At 35.2% G+C, this 20,098-nt stretch overlaps 1 protein-coding gene across 5 annotated transcripts in view; it reads right to left on the bottom strand.

Annotated features, from left to right (window-relative positions):
* VPS13B (vacuolar protein sorting 13 homolog B) overlaps positions 1-20,098 on the bottom strand; it is an 890,836-nt gene that overhangs the window by 799,294 nt on the left and 71,444 nt on the right. For all 5 annotated transcript variants that reach the window (XM_066265974.1, XM_066265971.1, XM_066265975.1 and 2 more), the window contains exons 8-12: positions 12,195-12,463; positions 4,338-4,433; positions 3,759-3,881; positions 3,149-3,286; positions 1,248-1,335 (exon numbers count right to left, since the gene is read on the bottom strand). In XM_066265974.1, coding sequence (XP_066122071.1) covers positions 1,248-1,335; positions 3,149-3,286; positions 3,759-3,881; positions 4,338-4,433; positions 12,195-12,463 — 714 coding nt within the window. The remainder of the gene's footprint in view (positions 1-1,247; positions 1,336-3,148; positions 3,287-3,758; positions 3,882-4,337; positions 4,434-12,194; positions 12,464-20,098) is intronic.

A 20,098-nucleotide genomic window follows, 5' to 3' on the forward strand; every position in this document is an offset into this window, starting at 1 on the left:
CAGGCACCAAGGATAGCTTGGTTGGTCCAAGCCCATCAGTCTCAGGTACTAAGAATAGCTCAGTACTCAAAGCATTGGCCTCAGATGGGGTTGCCAAGTGCATTCCTGTAGGGGCGCATAAGGGAGTCTGCCTCACTATCTCCCCTCCTCGCACCTAAAAATTAATTAAATATAAAAAAAAGAAAATTGAGAAGGAAAAAGAAGTTTGGAATAAAAATATATTATGGATATAAACAACATATACTTAAATCCATGGAAAAGAATGACTACTTCAGAGAGAGTTTAGGAAAAGAAGTGAATCCAAAGTTTAATCAGTGAAACACCAACATTTAGAAATCCATTACAAAAGGAAGCAGCAGAAAATTACTGCTCTTGCCTTCTGGTTTCATCTAACAAAATTTAGTATACATGATGCCGAAGCAAGCGCTCATCTAACAAAACTTAATGACTCTTCAAGATCAACTCCTCTGTGAAGTCTTCAACCCCATAGACAAAAGTAGTCACTTTCTTACATGGATCTAAGTTCTCTGTTTACACTATTACTTTTAATATGATATAGTATAATCACTGTTTAAGTGCATAGTTACATACTACCTATTGGTTTCTTAAAAAAATGTTTTAGTCTTCCTTGCATTCACAGTATCTAACTTATCACCTAATAAATATAACTCATTTTTTTAAATATGAAAAATTGAGCAAAAATGTGGTGAACCTATTTTCACTAAGTTTTCAACAGGACAAAAAGACTAGAATAATAACAAGCACAACATCACATACTGATGTGCACATAAACTACCAAATGGTTAACACTTCAAAAACATTTCATTGCTAGCATAAACTTAGAATAAAAATAATAAAACACTGTCCACAGTTTCTAGAAGAACTTTTTACTTTTCTATTTCAAACAGTAAACTTTTCTTAAATAAAAAGATTTCTATAACCTTTAAAAATGTATTTAATACAGAAAATGAAATATTTACTTTTTGACAACTTAATGTAATATAAAAAAATTTAATATTTGGTACATATTAGAACTAATTCTAGTTGATTATACAAATGTCTTATCAATCAGCTTCACAAAGGATTAAAAATGTCATGAATATAAGAACATTAACATGACATTAAAATTCAACCATTCCTCTAAGTAAAAGAAGGTAAATCTAATGTAACAGAGTCCAACCGGTCAAGGACCAATTGATTCTGAGGAAGCCAAAGGAAAAGCAAACATTAAACAAAGACACCAGTACCTTTGCCACTGTTGTTCTCCATTGTATACAGGTAATCCATGTAGAAAGCCCCAAACCTTTGCATTCCAGCTATCTCGGTATATGTCTCCTGCCAACAAAGCAAAGCAAACAGAAAATGTGTTGAATAAGAAAGACTTTTCGAGTTTAAAACCTGACAGGTCAAGAATCAGATACACAGCCTTACACAGAAAGTGTATCAACTCAAAGGATTACCAAACAAAAACATAGAGGTTATCTGAAGAATCCATTTCTAAGAAAGGTAATGTTACCTCTATTACAGATTACAAAAAAGGGCATCGATAATTCTAGTAAACATTTTGACCATTCTCTCAATAATGTGTAGTCAATGAATACCTACAATTCAGACGAACAGTACTCTTAATCTTTATCACCATCAAGAACCATCTAATCTACACTCCCAAATAATTAATTCTTAAATATTTCAGTACACTTACATAAAACAGTTTAAACACTGAAGATATACTAACATATTTAATCCTTTTAGTGAGTTTTTTTCATGCTCGCTAACCCCCAGGAGTTTTTTATCAAAAACATGAAATTAGCTCAAGTTACAGTTTTATTAACTTAAAATCATGCTTGTTTGATAACCAATTTATGGAAACAAGAGAACATACATTTGCCTTTTTTTAATGTTGCCTTACACATGTACAATCGTACTCTTGATGGTCAGGAGGCACAAAAATGTACTGAACATTCGTACTACTCACACGGTTAAAGGTATATTAATTATACAAGTCAAAATTAATTCTTACTCTCAATAATAAAAGTGAATCTACAGTGAAAGGGTTAAAATGTAAATTATTTATTCTATTATACTAATCTTAAGACAACATTTTTGAATTTTTAAATTTATTCCATAAAAAAATTTAATATAATCTTATATGAAAATTTCAGATGCTAAGACATACACATAATAATATGTGAAATGCTTCATCTCTTCCCATTAATCCCACAACTCAAAAGTAACTAAAATTAAAAAATATACTTCTGAGGCCCTGGCCGGTTGGCTCAGCGGTAGAGCGTCGGCCTGGTGTGCGGGGGACCCGGGTTCGATTCCCGGCCAGGGCACATAGGAGAAGCGCCCATTTGCTTCTCCACCCCCACCCCCTCCTTCCTCTCTGTCTCTCTCTTCCCCTCCCGCAGCCAAGGCTCCATTGGAGCAAAGATGGCCCGGGCGCTGAGGATGACTCCTTGGCCTCTGCCCCAGGCGCTAGAGTGGCTCTGGTCGCGGCAGAGCTACGCCCCGGAAGGGCAGAGCATCGCCCCCTGGTGGGCAGAGCGTCGCCCCTGGTGGGCAGGCCGGGTGGATCCCGGTCGGGCGCATGCGAGAGTCTGTCTGTCTCTCCCTGTTTCCAGCTTCAGAAAAAAAAAAATACAAAAAAAAAAAAAAGAAAAAAAAATATACTTCTGGTCTGACCTGTGGTGGCACAGTGGGTAAAGCATCAACTTGGAACACTGAGGTCACCATTTGGAAACCCTGCAATTGCCTAGTCAAGGCACATACAGGAGTTGATGCTTCCTTTTCCTCCCCACCTTCTCTCTCTCTTTCTCTTTCCCTCTCTCTCTCTCTTTCTCTCTCCTTCTCTTTCTCTTTCTTTCCTCTCTAAAATGAATAAGTCTTTTTTTAAAAAAGGACACTTCTGTATGTTTCCTATATGACTACTTTACTTTAACAGTAGGGGATGGATAAACAAATTACGGCTGCATACTATAGAAAAGTAGAGGTTTTGTGAACTTCTCTAGCTGGATGTCTAAATGTCTCAATAAACAAATAGTATTCAGAATATATGATATTATTTGAGGAGAAAGATGGCAATAACAAGTATTCATATAAGATTTAAACACAGGTTAGAATTTGACTGAAATAGATATTCTCTGACCTTATGATGAGCTGCATCCAAGATAAATTCTGCACGAATACCATTATTTTCTGGGCTTCGGTAATCAAACAGTGAATTTGTAAGATATGTCGAACCTTTCGTACTCAAATTTTCTCCACAAATGAAGAAACAGGCTTCCTGAATATAAATGCAAAATTTTTAAACAGAAGGAAAAATCATTAATCAGTTTAAGAAAAGAAAAACCTCAGTTTTATAATACCTCTTCAGTCAGTAGTCAATAGAAATCACTACAACTTGAAGTCCTGTAAAAAGACAAAGAAAGCTGTCTCTATTTTCACTGCCTACTTTGGCAAAGAACATTTTAACAAACCAAAAAGGAACTCCAAGTAGCTGCCATAAACAAGAAAGGAGAAATATTTATGAATTGGAAAGTATTTGGAGCCACTGTCCAGGTGTTAAGTGCTACCAACTTTCTAAATTCCCCTGAGCTCTATAATTTCTTACACGGGAAAACAGTCAAGTTCCTCTCTCAAGCCAAAGATCTATGCAGTCTAACAGATTTTTTGGTATGGTTAAACACTTCAATAAGCACTTCATTATCCCTACATTCTATCCAAAAAAAGCAGGGAAAGGGAAGATTTTGACTTACAGTTTCACTCCTATTCATATTCTCTTCAAAATCTTTAACACCCATAATTCCTTTAAGGCACAAGGCTCTGCAACCTACGAAACCAATCTGGCAATCAAAGAAGGGTTCTCCCATCATTAAGGCCTATAAGAGGAAAGGAAATATTAGAATGAAGAACTTGAATTTCATAATAAAGTTACAGACTCTCCTTGTAGAATTTCTAAATCAGTTAAAACATCTTGAGAATTATGGCCTCTCCAAATTCAATTCTGCTCAGATCATGTATTCTATTACAGTAAGAAACTTCTTATTTGTCCCTATATCCTCAAACCTTTGTAATCTCAATGACTTGTATTTCATGAACATTAATGCTCACATATATATGAGTACATACAACTTAAATGAAAATATGTTACATATTACAGTAAAATCTTCATTGAAAGATTAATTATTTCAATTAATAACCACTAAAACAGAAATATTAAACTATAAATGTATTCTAATCATATGACTTTTGAATAAAACCTGTATTTATTAAATATGTAACTTTAAGAACCATCAAAAGTTTTAGAAAATATATGTTAAATGTTGAAAGATTACCTCAACCGTGGTTCCTTCTTGTTCCCAACACAATACTTCTTTAGATGTTACTTTTTGAGGACTGTAATAACTACTTTCAGCTTGCATTTCAGTGAGCTAAGAAACAATATAAGAATAGTAAGTCAAATTAGTATAAAATGGCAATAAACTGTCATTATTATGATGAATTGATGGAAACAAGGTCAATTTTAAGATTCAGGAAATTTAATTATGAGGCAGGAAAACAGGTGCAACAAAAACAGCTGTAACAGATTATCTACAGTATAAAGGTTGAATATGCTAGTTAGTCTAAGTTCATACAGATAATATAACTACCAATACCACCTTATTTTATTTAACTCCTTTTTCTTAATATTGTTTAAAGAAGTGAGATGTTGCTACTATAACAGTCCCATAGTCATAAATGGTTCATATATTCTGCCAAAGTTTTACATATATTTTAACCTCTATTCATTCTATATTCACTAATATATTCAACCAGGTTTCGTTCAATAATTTCCAAGATTTCTTCTCATTTGTAATCAAAAATAAAACTGTAAAGAAACACAAATAGAGTCAACAAAACTCTATTTCTATGAGGGAAAAAGGTTCATCGGTATTTCTTTTCAAAATACGTTTCATAGTATGTCTCACAGACTCAATCATTCAACAAAGACCTACTGAATGTCTGTCTGCTAGATAACAAGTACTAATCCAGATGCTGACAAAAGAAAAAAATACTCATGCTCCTCCAAAGCTTACAATATTGTTTGTATGTATCCAAAAAAGAGATAATTAAAATTATTTTTAAAACTCTTTTTCTAAATGCAATGTGGTATCCTGGTTTGGATCATGTAACAGAAATAGGACGTTATGAAATTCAATTAAAGCCTGGAATTTAACAGCAATGCACTAATACTGGAGCCCAAGGTTTGACAAATGTACTGTGAAAACATGAGGAGGTTGACAACAGGAGAATGGTATAAGAAGTATATGTGAACTTTCTGTACCATCTTTGCAACTTTCTGTAAATCTAATACTATTCCAAAATAAAGATGTTATTTTTTTAAAAAGAGTATTCTTGTCCATGCTTGCTAATGATTTGGTGACCCTTATTCTTGTGAAATGTATACATATTCTTGAAACTTCATTGTAAAGCCAAACATCTTATTTTAAAAAAGAAAACCCATGTTTAACTTAGTCAAACAGAATTCACTGAATCAAAATGTTATGATCTTAAGTATGGTAGTCTCTTTATAGTGAGCATCAATTAATTATGCTCATTTTTTATAATTTAAAAAAATTAAGCATTTTTTATTTAAGCCCTTATTTTTTGGATGCTTCCAGAACTAGTACTCACATGTTGCTGTTTCAAGGACAGTTCTATAATCTAAAATGAGTAAGTAAAACTGAATATTTTAAACTTGATCACCTTTCAGCTGTCTACAATTATTGCAGTGAAAAAGCAATTAATTGATTAAAAGGACTCAAACATTACAAGAACAATTTTCAACATTATTTTTAAAATGCAACATTTAATTTGGCATGATTTTTGTTGGATTGATATCAACTGTTCAGAATGCTAATGTAGAAACATGACCTTATTTTCTGAGCAGAACATTAACCACAAATTAATACCATACATTCTTCAAATCCAAGTTGAACAATGAATTCTAATGTTTTCCTCCTAAATATCAGTGTATTCCCTTAGAGAAACCTTTTTAAAGAGACATAAATGTTACAAATTTTTTAAAAGATGTATTAACTAATGACAAACATTGCACCAAAAAATCTATTGAAAGTTTTGTATATAAATACCTATTATGACTCAGGTTAATAAAATTCTTCTCATCCATGAAGTTAACAGAAAATATAACAAAATAATTGCACATTTAAAGTAGGCAAAAATCACCAGAAAATATACCACTTTATTAGCGATCCTTAACATCCCTCATCAACTTAGATTAAAAGTAGCTTCCTAATTTGAATTATATAAAACTGATATTGTAGTATCCAGTAAAAGTTGACAACAGTTGGCTTTTTATTATATTTTATTGTTTTATTATTTTAATATTGCAGACTGATTCACATTTCTTTGGTTTAGTCAAAGGTAAATCAGTAACTTTCCAGGAATGTGAACTGAAGCATGTGGAATATGGTCAGGGGTACTGTGGTGACTGTGTATACGGCCAGGTGGGTGCTTGGGACATCAAGAGGGCCACTCTGAGAAGTGCGGGATGTCTGGAACTAGTGCAGAATGGGTCTGAATGTAAACTGTGATTGAAATATACATATAAATAAAAGGAAAACATAGGATGGACTGAGATGGAAAGACAATAAAATAAAAGGAAAGGGAGGTGGGTGAGAAACTCAAATAACAAAATTAAAATCTATAATGGAGATAATAACAAAAAGGTAAATCAGTGAGTTATAATTAAAAATTTATAATAAAATAAAAATTTTCAGTTATAAAAGAACTAAAAAATAATGTTCCTGGCCAGGTAGCTCAGTTGGTTAGAGCATCGTCCCAATACGCCAAGGTTGCGGGGTTCAATCTCCAGTCAGGACACAGGAAATCAACCAATGAATGCATAAATAAGTGGAATAACAAGTGGATGTTTTTTTTTTCTCTCTCTCCCTCTCTCTATTTCTAAAATCAATAAAAAAAATTTAAAGGTATTAATAACAATAAATAATGGTGTTAATATAGCACAGCTCTGGCATGACCTGTGGTGGCACAGTGGATAAAGCATTGACCTGGAATGATGGGAGTTGATGCTTCCTATTCCTCCCTTCCCTTCTCTGTCTGTCTCTCTCCTTCATCTCTCTCTAAAAGTGAATAATAAATAATCTAAAAAAAAACAAGCCATTATGTTTAAAATAGTGCAGCTCACGTATGTATTTTTATCATTTTTACCCAAACCTTATTAGCAAAAAAATATAATCTTTTAAACTAATCAAGCCATGATTAAACTTTTGTTGAAACTTGATTAAACCAAACTTGATTAAACTTTTGTCTCTGCATTTTTCAGCTTTTGTCATATTAGAAAATACTAAATCATTTCAATTACAAAAGTCTTTAAAGACTATTTAGCCAAGTTAAAAATACCATGAAAGTATCCTGGATGGTTAGCTAAGTCAGTCAGACCCACATCCCAAAACCCCAAGGTTGCAGGTTCAATCCCCAATCAGGGCAGATACGGGTAGCAATCCTAGCAATCAATGAATGTGCAACTAAGTGGAACAACAATGCTTGCTTCTCTCATTCTATTGCATTCATTCTCTCCTCTTTCGTCTCCTCTTTCTCTCCTCTTTCTCTCCCTTCCTCCCTCCCTCTGTCTAAAAATCAATCAACCAATGAATAAAAAATTCCATCAAACCAACAACTTGATTTTTTTTTCACTGCTATATTTCAAGTATCTTTCAAGTTGCCTGTAATGATACCTGCAGTACTACATTACTTCGCAGGTTAGACACATTCAGAAAAATAATGCCACAGGGAAAAAGAAAACCCCTCACAAAAACAAAATTAAAGAAAAAACAATCTCAAACAGGATTCCAAAAACTTTGGCTGGAAAAAGGCAGATGAGATAGGTAGTTGGATGAAAGATAATTGGATGGGTAGATGATGGATGGATGTACAGTGTGTCCGTAAAGTCATGGTGCACTTTTGACCGGTCACAGGAAAGCAACAAAAGACGATAGAAATGTGAAATCTGCACCAAATAAAAGGAAAACCCTCCCAGTTTATGTAGGATGATGTGGCAGCATGTGCGCATGTGCAGATGATGATGTAACACCGTGTATACAACGGAGCAGCCCACGTGGGGCCATGCCAGTCGAGATGTGGACGGTACAGAGGAAAGTTCAGTGTGTTCTGTGGCTCACTAAATTCAAATCCGTGACCAAAATGCAATGTGAATATCGGCGCGTTTATCATGAAGCGCCACCACATAGGAATAACATTACTCGGTGGGATAAGCAGTTGAAGGAAACCGGCAGTTTGGTGGAGAAACCCCATTCTGGTAGGCCATCAGTCAGTGACGAGTCTGTAGAGGCTATACGGGATAGCTACCTAAGGAGCCCTAAAAAATCTGTGCGTGAGCCCACATCGAACTGCACTGAATAGGTATGAAACTGGGAGAGTTTTCCTTTTATTTGGTGCAGATTTCACATTTTTATCGTACTTTGTTGCTTTCCTGTGACCAGTCAAAAGTGCACCATGACTTTACAGATACACTGTATTTATTCAACAGACATTTTATTTGTTGAATATGTCCCAGGCGATTTCCAAGAGTTCCAAATACAACTAAACTTCTTTTAAAATGCTGCTAAATAAGTTTGGTATGCTATCAAAAAAGAATATCCATGATTCTCTGAAAAGGCTATTTTTTATTCCTTCATCCATTGATGAACATTGAGTTGTTTCAACTTTTTGGCCACTGCAAATAGTGCTTTTTATGGACATTTATGTGCATCTATTTGTTTTGTACAGTTTTCAATTCTTTTGAGGATATAGCTAGAGTGAAATTAATTCTATGTTTAACTTTTTGAGGAACTGTCAAACTGTTTTCAACAGCGACTGCACCATTTTACATTCCCAACAATCTTCCCATTTGTTTTCAAACAATTACAACTAAGATTCTACCAGTGTCAAACCATTGTTCTGGTCAAGACCACCAATAATTTACACGTTGCCAAATTCAATGATCTATTCTCACAAATGACCTATTTTCTCCACTTTAAAACATCTATGGCACTTAGACACTCCAGAAGAGCTTTCTGCCTCCATTATTGGTCACTTATTTTCAATTTCCATCACTACTTCTTCCTCATCTTTTAAAATATATACTTAACATCACAGTGCCTCAGAGCTTGGTCTTAAGTCTCTCCTTTTTTTTTTTATCTACAACGATTTCAGTATTAATAAAAACCTGATTTTAAAATTTTAAGTTTATAGAGTCAGACCAAACCTGTAATCTCAACACCAGATTCAAAAATCCAACCAGGTAGGTCAGGTCTACTTGAATACAAAGTGGACATCGTAAATTTCTCCCAAACCAAACTCTTGATATTTCTCTCAGACCTAATCCTCTCACAATCCTCCCCATCTCAGAAAATCAGAACTCAACCTTTCTAGTTGCTCAGGAGCCATCCTTGGATCCTCTATATTTCAGGTATGTTTCACAATAAAATCTATCAGGAAGTCTGGTCCTTTTGACCTTCAAACAATTGAAAATCCAGTTACTTTTCACCACCTCCACTTTCTATCCTCCCAGCCCAAGCCATCATTATCTCTTGCTTGGAAGTGCAATCCTCTCTGTCTGCTTTTGTTCCCTTATCAGAGTGATGCAATTTAAAACATAACTCAGATCATTCTATAACTACTATGTTAAAAACTGTCCAAAAACTTCGTATCTCTCTCAGGATTAATGACAAATCCCTAACATGACCTACAGAGTATTATCGCGCAAGGATCTTTCCCAACCCCATTACCTCTCTGGCCTAATTTTGTACTTCTTCCACATTAGCTCTCTTTGCCCTGGCCTCTTTGCTGTTTCTTGAACATTTTGAGTTATTTACATTCGCTATTCCTAGAATGTTCCCAAGGATCTACAAAGCTTACTCTTTCACAGGCCTTTCCTTATTTCAGGCCATCCCTGATCACTCAATTTTTATTTTTTATGACACAGACAGAGACAGAGCGAGGGACAGATAAGGACAGATACACAGGGAGAGAGATGAGAAGCATCAATTCTTTCATGCGGCACCTTAGTTTCTCATTGACTGCTTTCTCATATGTGCCTTGACCCGGGGGGCTACAGCAGACCAAGTAACCCCTTGCTCAAGCCAGAAACTTTGGGCTCAAGCTGGTGAGCCTTGTTCAAATCAGATGAGCCCATGCTCAAGCTGACGACCTCGGGGTTTTGAACCTGGGTCCTCCACGTCCCAGTCCGATGCTCTACCCACTGCACCACCACCTAGTCAGGCTGATCATTCAATTTTATTTTTTAATTGAATTTATTAAAGTGACACTAGTTAACATAATTATATAGAATCCAGGTGCCCAATTCTACAATTCATCTCTGTACACCATATTGTGAGTTCACCACGCAAGTCAAGTCTTGGACCATTCCATTTTTTTTAAGTGAGAGGAGGGGAGATAAACAGACTTTTGCATGTGCCCCAGCTGGGATCCACTTGGCAACCCGTCTGGCGTAAATGCTCTGCCCATTTGGGGCCATGCTCACAACCGAGCCATTTTTTGCACCTGAGGCGAAGCTCTATTAAGCTATCCTCAGAGCCTAACGCCGACAGGCTCAAACCAATCTAGCCCATGGCTACAGGAGGGGAAGAAGAGAAAAAGAGAGAGGAGGAGGAAGGGGAGGGAATGAAGAAGCAGATGGTCACTTCTCTTGTGTGCCCTGATCAGAAATTGAATCCAGGACATCAGTACACCAGGCAAATGCTCTAACCACTGAGAAAACCAGCCAGGGCTCTGTCACTCAATTTTAAGTTGCAAATTCCTCACATCTAGGTGAAGCATTCTCCATTCCTATTCCCTCTTTATTTTTTTCTACATAACCCATATCATCAATGGGCATACTGTTCTCTTCATTTATTTATTTATTTATTTATAATAATCCAAGTTTGAAGAAGAATGATCTGTTACCTGTGGTCCTTCTAGAGCAGGGGTAGTTAACCTTTTTATACCTACTGCCCACTTTTGTATCTATGTTAGTAGTAAAATTTTCTAACCACCCACTGGTTCCACAGTAATGGTGATTTATAAAGTAGGGAAGTAACTTTACTTTATAAAATTTATAAAGCAGAGTTACAGCAAGTTAAAGCATATAATAATAATTATTTACCAAGTACTTTATGTCGATTTTTGCTAAGTTTGGCAGAATAAATTTTTATAAAACTTACTATAGTTAAATCTCTTTTTATTTATACTTTGGTTGCTCTGCTACTGCCCACCATGAAAGCTGGAACACCCACTAGTGGGCGGTAGGGACCAGGTTGACTACCACTGTTCTAGAGTTAAAACAGGGCCTAGCACATAGATGGTGTTAGTATATATTTGATGAATGAATTAGATATTGGTCAAGAATATTACATGTGTTTATAATACTATTATATAAACTATATAGTTTATAATGCTATTATAAAAAGTCAAGGAAGGAATAAATAACCTAAACTTAAGCTTAGGTTATGTTTTAGGTACAAAGAAGACAAAATATGATCAAAGAACTTAGGAAGGGCACCAGAGTACTAATCATTTTATATTTCTTAAAATGGTGTTTGTTCACTTTATTACTCTTTAACTTGAAAATACGTATTGTACAATATCTTTTGAATATATATTTTACATGTATTTCTTAATGGAAGAAGTGATCAAAGTATGTTAAATATTCCTAAAAATAAAGTAAGGTAAGAACTTAGATTGTCTAAAAGAGTGAAATGGAAATAGGAGAGAGATAAACTGCATGTAAACAACCCTTTTAAAGAAGTTTTGTAATTAAAGACAACACAGAGATGAAACATAGCTGGAGGGTTATATGAATTCAAGTAAGATTATCTCTGTACATTTCCAATGAAATACTGAGGTATCTCTATATGTCAATTAAAAGATTTAGTAGCAAGAGAAAATTTTTCCATGGAGCTGTAAAGAAAAGGAGAGAAGGCCTCAAGAAATAGGAAGAAACCAAAATTCAGAGATTTGAGATGAGGGGACACATACACGAAGTGAAGTTTGTCAGATGGTATCTTACATCTACTGAATATAAAGAGAACTTTAAGCTAGATCCTTATTAGAAGTCTAAATTTAAGCAATAAGGTGAGAGAGGTATGAATAGCAAGAAAAAGAAAACCTACTTTGAAAGTCACAGTTGCCTTTGTACAATAAAATCCTATAGAAACAATAGGATCCTTCAGAGTCTGGGATTTTTGTTGATGCACGTTTGATGTCGGATCATTTCCAAGGTAGTCTTCCTCACCATCGTCATAACTCACAATCGCAGGCACAAACGACCAGGCCCATGATACCCATCCCTGGGACTGTTCATCCTCCTGCTGGGAATACAACTCTTGGCCTTTGTACTGAGCAGGATATGGCATATCTATTCTTGTTTCATCTTCAACACCTATCAATCAAAACAAAATCATTTTAAACAAATGAAAAGAATTTAACTAAAGAAAATTAAAAAAATAAATTCTATAAAAATGTATCTCCCACATCCTTCTTCTTTCTACATGTAAAGTATGAACAAATCAGACATAGGTTATTATTATTTTAAACCAATAATTTAGGATTACCAGCTTTAAGTCTCTATGTGTTGTACTGTATCAATGTCCTTTCATAGACCACATTTAATGTTATATGGAAAATAGTTTACCACATATTTCTAGCCCTGATCAGTTGGCTCAGTGGACAGAGCATCAGCCCAGCATGCAGATGTCCCGGGTTCGATTCCCAGTCAGGGCACACATGAGAAGCAACCATCTGCTTCTCTTCCCTCTGTCTCCCCTTTCTCCCTCTATTCCCCTCTCGCAGCCAGTGGCTCAACTGGTTCAAACGTGGGTCTCAGGCTATGAGGCTAGCTCAACTGATTTGAGCATTGGCCCAGGACAGGGGCTGCCAGGTGGATTCTGGTCTGGGAATGTGAAGAAGTCTCTCTCTTATCTCCCCTCCTTTCACTTAAAAAAAAATTGTTTACCACACATTTCTAAATTTAGTTGATAAACACAAAGAATAAATTCACTTTTTTGGCAATTCCCTCATTAATTTAAACAACAAAAAAATCCCTACTTTTTAAAAAATGGCTAAAGTGCTATAAGACTGATGTTTCGTGGAAACATTGTGTCATAAAACTGTAAGAAAAGTTCTTGAATCCTTGAGGAACTCAATAGAAAAAAGAATGGCATTATTCCTAGGTAAAATACACCCCCCACAAAAGATAAAAGAAAATGTTATAATAATAAAATTATTCTTATAAATCGTTAAGAAAAATAGTAGTGTTGGTAACTTTCTTATTAGTAGATAACATAAATTAGTATCTTTTCTATTCTATAGATGAAAATTATAGCAAAGAACTTTTATGTCATTATGAATTAGCAGGCTATAGATTTAAAATCCAACCACTCCTATTCCATCTTGTAAAGACAAAACATTAGTCTAACAAAACAAATAAAACAGGCATAACAACATGGAATTTGGGGGAAAAAATACTTTTTAACAAAATTCAGGCCCTGGCCTGTTGGCTCAGTGGTAAAGCGTCAGCCTGGTGTATATGTCCTGGGTTCAATCCCCAGTCAGGTCACACAGGAGAAGCAACCAATTACTTCTCTTCCCCTCTCCCTCCCCTTTATCTCTCTCTTTTCTCCTCCCACAGCCATGGTTCTATTGGTTCTGGCACATCAGCCCCAGGTGCTAAGGATGATTCCATGAAGCCTCTACCTCAGGTGCTAAAAATAGTTTGGTTGCAAGCATAGCCTCTGATGCATAGAGCCCTGACCCCAGACAGGGGTTGCCAGGTGGATCGGTCAGGGCACATGCAGGAGTCTGTCTCTCTATCTCCCCTCCTCTCAGGTGGAAAAGAACAGAAAAAAAAAAAAAAAGAAGAAATGGGCACCTGAAACCTATATAATTTTGTTAACCAGTGTCATCCCAATATATTCAATTTTTAAAAATATATATCATCCTCATTCAGATCCACAGTTAGGCTTCTGGCTAGAAAAACTACATAACTTTTTTAGTCCGATGACAGGAGACCCTTGGAACATCCTACACATAGTTTATAACACATGGTTATTTACCTGCTTCTGTCTGGAAAGGAAAAGATTTAAAAATATTAACTAGAGTACCTAAAATATAAGCACTAAGAAACTTTAGACATTTTACTTCAAAATAAATTATAAAAGTTACAAATCCAGAAAATGTTTTGAATTTTCTATATATTCTATTTAACCACAAACACTATATAAATTTCTATTGGAGAATAAATAAAGCCTGTTATTATCTGTCCCTAGTAAGACCTTAAATTGGACATCATCACTGATTATCATTGTCCTAAGAAGTCAAGTCACCACAACCCAGGAAGTAGTGACCAGGTGGGGTCCACAGAGCTGAACTCTCTTGTCAGAACCATTAAAACACAAGAAGTATCCATTGCTTGATCTTTTGAAACAAAAGAAAGAAATGTTACTAAGAAAGGTATGAGAAACCAGTCACTATAATTTATATCAAATATTAGTAAAAAATAAGAGGGATTATAATGAAAGATGTTTTGAAGTTCTGAGTCTTCGTTCACTGCCTTATAAAAAGGATGAATTAGGGCCGGGGGTGGGGGAAGAAGGGATTATCTCATTCATCTCTGGTCAGAATTTCCTAAAATACTCTTTTCCTTTGAAACAGTGCATCTTAAACTGGAGCTCTTTGACAGAATTCAGAAACTCCATGAATTCCAATAGAAAAATATATATTAAATAACTAAAAAGGAACATTCTTTTCATTGTGAACATAGGTAACAAATCAGAGTTGCATCAGTAGTATCTTAAACTCTAAAACATATAGAAATCACAACTATATCAAATAATAATTGTGAAGTTATCTCAAAATGTCATTTATACACATTATTACTTTACAACTATGATAGTTATTAGATTTCCTATTAAATTTTATTTAATATGTTTAACATAAAAGCACATAGAAAACTACAACAAAAAAAGAAAATATATAAAACAATGGTTTCAGACACTGGATATCAGTCAAGGGAAACGAAGAAATGAGTGCTATGGTTGCCCCAGCTTACTGCTTGGAATGAGTTTTTTTTTCTTTTTTTTTTTTTTACAGAGACAGAGAGAGAGAGTCAGAGAGAGGGATGGACAGACAGGAACAGAGAGATGAGAAGCATCAATCATTAGTTTTTCGTTGCGCATTGCAACACCTTAGTTGTTCATTGATTGCTTTCTCATATGGGCTTTGACCGTGAGCCTTCAGCAAACGGAGTAACTCCTTGCTCAAGCCAGCGACCTTGGGTCCAAGCTGGTGAGCTTTGCTCAAATCAGATGAGCTCGTGCTCAAACTGGTGACCTCGGGGTCTCGAACATGGGTCCTCCGCATCCCAGTCCGACACACTATCCACTGCGCCACCGCCTGGTCAAGCTGGAATGAGTTTCTAAAGTCACAGCCACAGAAGTGGGAATCCAAGCAGACCTCAATAGTCTCCTTACAGTAAGGCAGAGTAGTGAGTCCAGGGAGCCTAAGGCACTACAGTTTGCAGGACCAAATACCAAAGCTCCTAAGAAAAGAGCTCCTCTGAGATTATAAAGGATGTCACTCCAATCTCTAGCTGCGTGTTAATCAGTTTCCTGAGGCCATGTAAAGAACCACCAAAAAAGAGCAGAGGAAAAAATCCCCATGGCTTATACAGAGGAATAATTTGTGTTCTCACTAGCAAGAGAAAAAAAAAAAATCAGGACATCAGGCAAAGTGCTCAAAAAGGCAACTGTCTCAATATTGGGACAAAACTGGGCCTAAACTAATGGCTACTTTGAAACCTTTAAAGCAAGACTTAAAATAAATTAAATTGTTTCCAAGTAACTAAACTGTTTGCTTAGAATACAGAAAAAGCCAGCACTCAACAGAAAATTTTCGTAATACCTGATATCAAATTAAAAATGGTTTATCAGGCCTGACTAGGCAGTGGCGCAGTGGACAGAGCATCAGACTGGGACGCAGAGGACCCAGGTTCGAAACCCCAAGGTCACTGGCTTGAGAATGGGCTTATCCAGCTTGAGCGTGGGCTCATCAGCTTGAGCACAGGGTCTCTGGCTTGAGCATGGTATCACAGACATGACCTCATGGTTTCTGGCTTGAGGTCAATGGTCGCTGGCTTGAAGCCTAAGGTCACAGGCTTGCGTCCTAGGTCTCTGGCTTGAGCAAGGGGTCATTTATTCTACTATAGTACCACCTCCCCACCCCACTACCACTAGTCAAGGCACATATGAGAAAGTAATCAGTGAACAACTAAAAAGCCACAACAAAGAATTGATGCTTCTCAACTCTCTCCATTCCTATCTGTCCCTATCTGTCTCTCTGTCACAAAAAATAAAATTTTAAATTTTAAAAAATGGCTTATCAGGCATGTGAAAAGCAGGAAAATATAATGCAGAATAAGAAAAATAATTCAGTTAATATAAAAAGGCCTAGTTCATAGCATTAGTTTTAAAAAAGGACATTAAAACAGCTATACTTAAAAACTAGCTATATAAATAAAATGCAATACTCAAGAAAGCATAAACAAGAAGAGATATGAATTAAAGTGAACTTCTAAAGATGAAAAATAGGGCCCTGGCCAGTTGACTCACTGGTAGAGCATCAGTCTGGCATGTGGATATCCTGGGTTCGATTTCTGGTCAGGGCACACAGAAGAAGCGACCATCTGCTTCTCCACCCCTCCCCTTCCTCTTTCTCCTCTCTCTTTCTACAATATATCTCTCTTTTGCCCTACCGCAACCAAGGTTCAACTGATTCAAGCACATCAATCCTAGGTGCTGAGGATGGCTCAGTGGTGCCTCTGCTCCAGGCACTAAAAATAGCTCAGTTGTGAGCATGGTCCCCAGATGAACAATGCATGCGGGAGTCTATCTATCTCCCCTCCTCTCGCTTGGAAAAGAAGAAAATAAATAAACAAATAAATAAATAAATATGAAAATATAGTATCTGAGATTAAATATAAAGTAGATGGTATTAATAGCAGATTAGATACAGAAAATTAGTAAACTTGAACAGAAATAGAAACTATCAAAAATTAGTAAACCTGAACAGAAACAGAAATTATCAAAAATGAAACAGAAAATGAAAAAAGAACGTGAACAGAGCATTAGAGAGTTCTGTCAAACTTCAAGTAGCCTAATATATAGATGTAAGTGGAGAGACACCAAAGGAAAAGAGAAGGGAACTGAAAAAAATATTTAAAAAATAACGCCCAAAACTTTTCGAAGTATATATGAAAATTATAAACCCACAGATCTAAAAACTTTAATGTATTCCAATCATAAGTAACATGAAGAAATGACACTAAGATGTATCAAAATCAAGATGATGAAAACTTTATAAGAAGAGGTTCACAGGCTTTACCAGAGTGTCAAATGCACAACACACACTGTATAAGGTTAAAGGTCCCTGATTTAGATAAGTGAGAAAATTAATTCAGACTCCTCTGAAAAGAAATAGCAGAGTTGCTTTCTCTTTTTTTACATACAGAAAAACCTAGTAACATTCTTAGATCACAGAAAGCAATAGTCATAAAGGAAATATTTAAAATTATATTTAATCAGTATTTAAAATTTCTGGTCAAAAGACATCTTTAAAATATGAATCAGGCAAGTCACAGTCTGGCAAAAAGAAATCCCAAAACATGTATATGACAAAGAACTTCAATTCAGACTATAAAATAAGTAGAGAAAATCAAACAGCTTTAAAAATAAGCAAGTATTTAATACACACTACAGAAAGATACATTAATGTCAATAACCAAATGAAAAGTTCAAACTAATTGGGGAAAAGTGCAAATAAATTATAACAACATACCAGAATACATTCATCAGAATGGCTAAAAGACTGACAAAGAGATGTTAGCCAGGATGTGGAGCAACTGCAACTTTCATATACTGTTGATGGGAATGTAAAATGGCACAACCACATCAGAAAAAAATCTGGTAGTTTGTTTAAAAAAAATCTACAATTGCTCTTAGGTATTTATTCAAGAGAAAGAATAGCACGTGTCCACAAGAAACTTGTAGAATCATGTCCAGCACAGCTTTATTTATAATAGCCAAAACTAGAAATAGCCCAAGTATCCATTAACAGGGGAATGGCTAAGTTATTGTATACAGGATATGTGACAAGACTAGGTTTCCAGTTGTTGTTCATATTGAAAATAATATAATAAACAATAAATAAACTGTTTCACATACCCATAACTTTAATTCTACTTTTGCCCCACCCAGTATTCATATGGCATATTCATACAATGTACCTATAGCAATAAAAGGGAAAGAACTTCTGATTTATGGAACAACACAGATGAATTACAAAAATATCATGCCTTTGGGGCAGTGAAAATACTCTGTATGATACCATAATGATGGACACGTCATTATACATTTGTCCAAACCCACAGAATGTACAACACTAAGATTAAATGGTAAGGTATGGACTCTGGGTGACAATGATCGGTCAATGTGATCTCATTCACTGGAACAAATGTACCACTCAGAAGGGGATACTGATAATAACAGAGGCTATGTGTGTGTGGTGGCAGGGGTAAATGGAAAACCTACCCTTCAATTTTGCCATGAGCCAAAAACTGCTCTAAAAAATAATCTTAATAAAAAAATTTTTAAGTAAACATTATTTTTAATGAAAGAATCCTCTCAAAAAATAACACATCTCAAAAAATTCTCTAACGCCCTTTCCAATAATTTTCCATTGCCCCTCTATTCCAGAAAACATTATTCAAAAATTTTCAAAACACCAAAAATTAGTTTTGCTGATTGTAGAATTTCATATGAATGGAATCACACATTTCTTTTTAACTGGATGCTTTTACTTGAGATGTTTTCAAAGTTCATCAAATTGCAGCATATATCAGCATTCCATCCCTTTGTATAGCTGAATAATATTCCAATGTATACCAAATTGTTTATATACAATAAATGTCCATCAATATCTGATGGATATTTGGGTTGTTTCTACATTGTGGAAACAAAACAGTCTGCCATAAACATTCACATACAAGTTGTTATATGAACATATGTTATCAATTCTGCTAGAAGTAGAATTGCTGGATGATACAGTAACGCTATGTTCAACTTCTTGAGGAATCAGATTATTTCCAAGAAGCTATGGCATTTTACACTCCCACCAGCAACATACAGGGGTTTCAGCTTCTCCATATACCTGCCATATTATTATGAATCTTTTTTATTGTAACCACACTATCATTTATGAGTTGTTATCTAATTGTGGTTTTGATTTGTGTTCTTCCTCATGATTAATGATGTTGAGCATCTTTGGCCATTTGTTTGGATAAATGTCCACTCTGGTCATTTTCCCATTTTTAAGCTGAGTTATTTGGTCCTAAGTCTTAAATGTCCTTATCTAAAAGCTCTATCTGTGGGAATTAATGATCTCCAAATTTTTCCTGAGTGTCAGGCTCAATGCCAACTCAAAGTCAATCATTCCTTTTATCATATTTCACTTCAGATATTCATACCTCTATTTAAACAAACATACTATCATTCTAATACTATACATCATACTTAAAAATTTCACATGTCTTTCTGCTCCATTATATTGGAAGATTTTAAAGGAAGAGAGCAAATCCCTTCAGCTCTATATTTTCGTACATTATCAACAGCAATATATAATAAGACAATATACAATATACAATAAGACAATATATTGTCTTATATACAATAGGCTTCAGTAAAGGAATAATGAGTTGAATAATTGCAGTTCACCTACTTCAATGAAGCAAATACTTCATCAATTAGTGCTCCAATTAGGTAGGTATCCTCCAATGAAGCAACACAGTTAAGTATAATAACTACATATAGTTAAATATAATTAAGTACATATAACTTAGTTATAATTACTACTGGTGACCCTTTGCAAAAAAAAATTTAATACTATAATGTACTAGGAAATCTTGATGTTGCACTAACTTAATTTTTATATAATAAACATTCCGAACATTTGTACATATTGGAAA

Source organism: Saccopteryx bilineata, chromosome 3 (genome assembly GCF_036850765.1).
Source record: "Saccopteryx bilineata isolate mSacBil1 chromosome 3, mSacBil1_pri_phased_curated, whole genome shotgun sequence".
NCBI lineage: Eukaryota > Metazoa > Chordata > Mammalia > Chiroptera > Emballonuridae > Saccopteryx > Saccopteryx bilineata.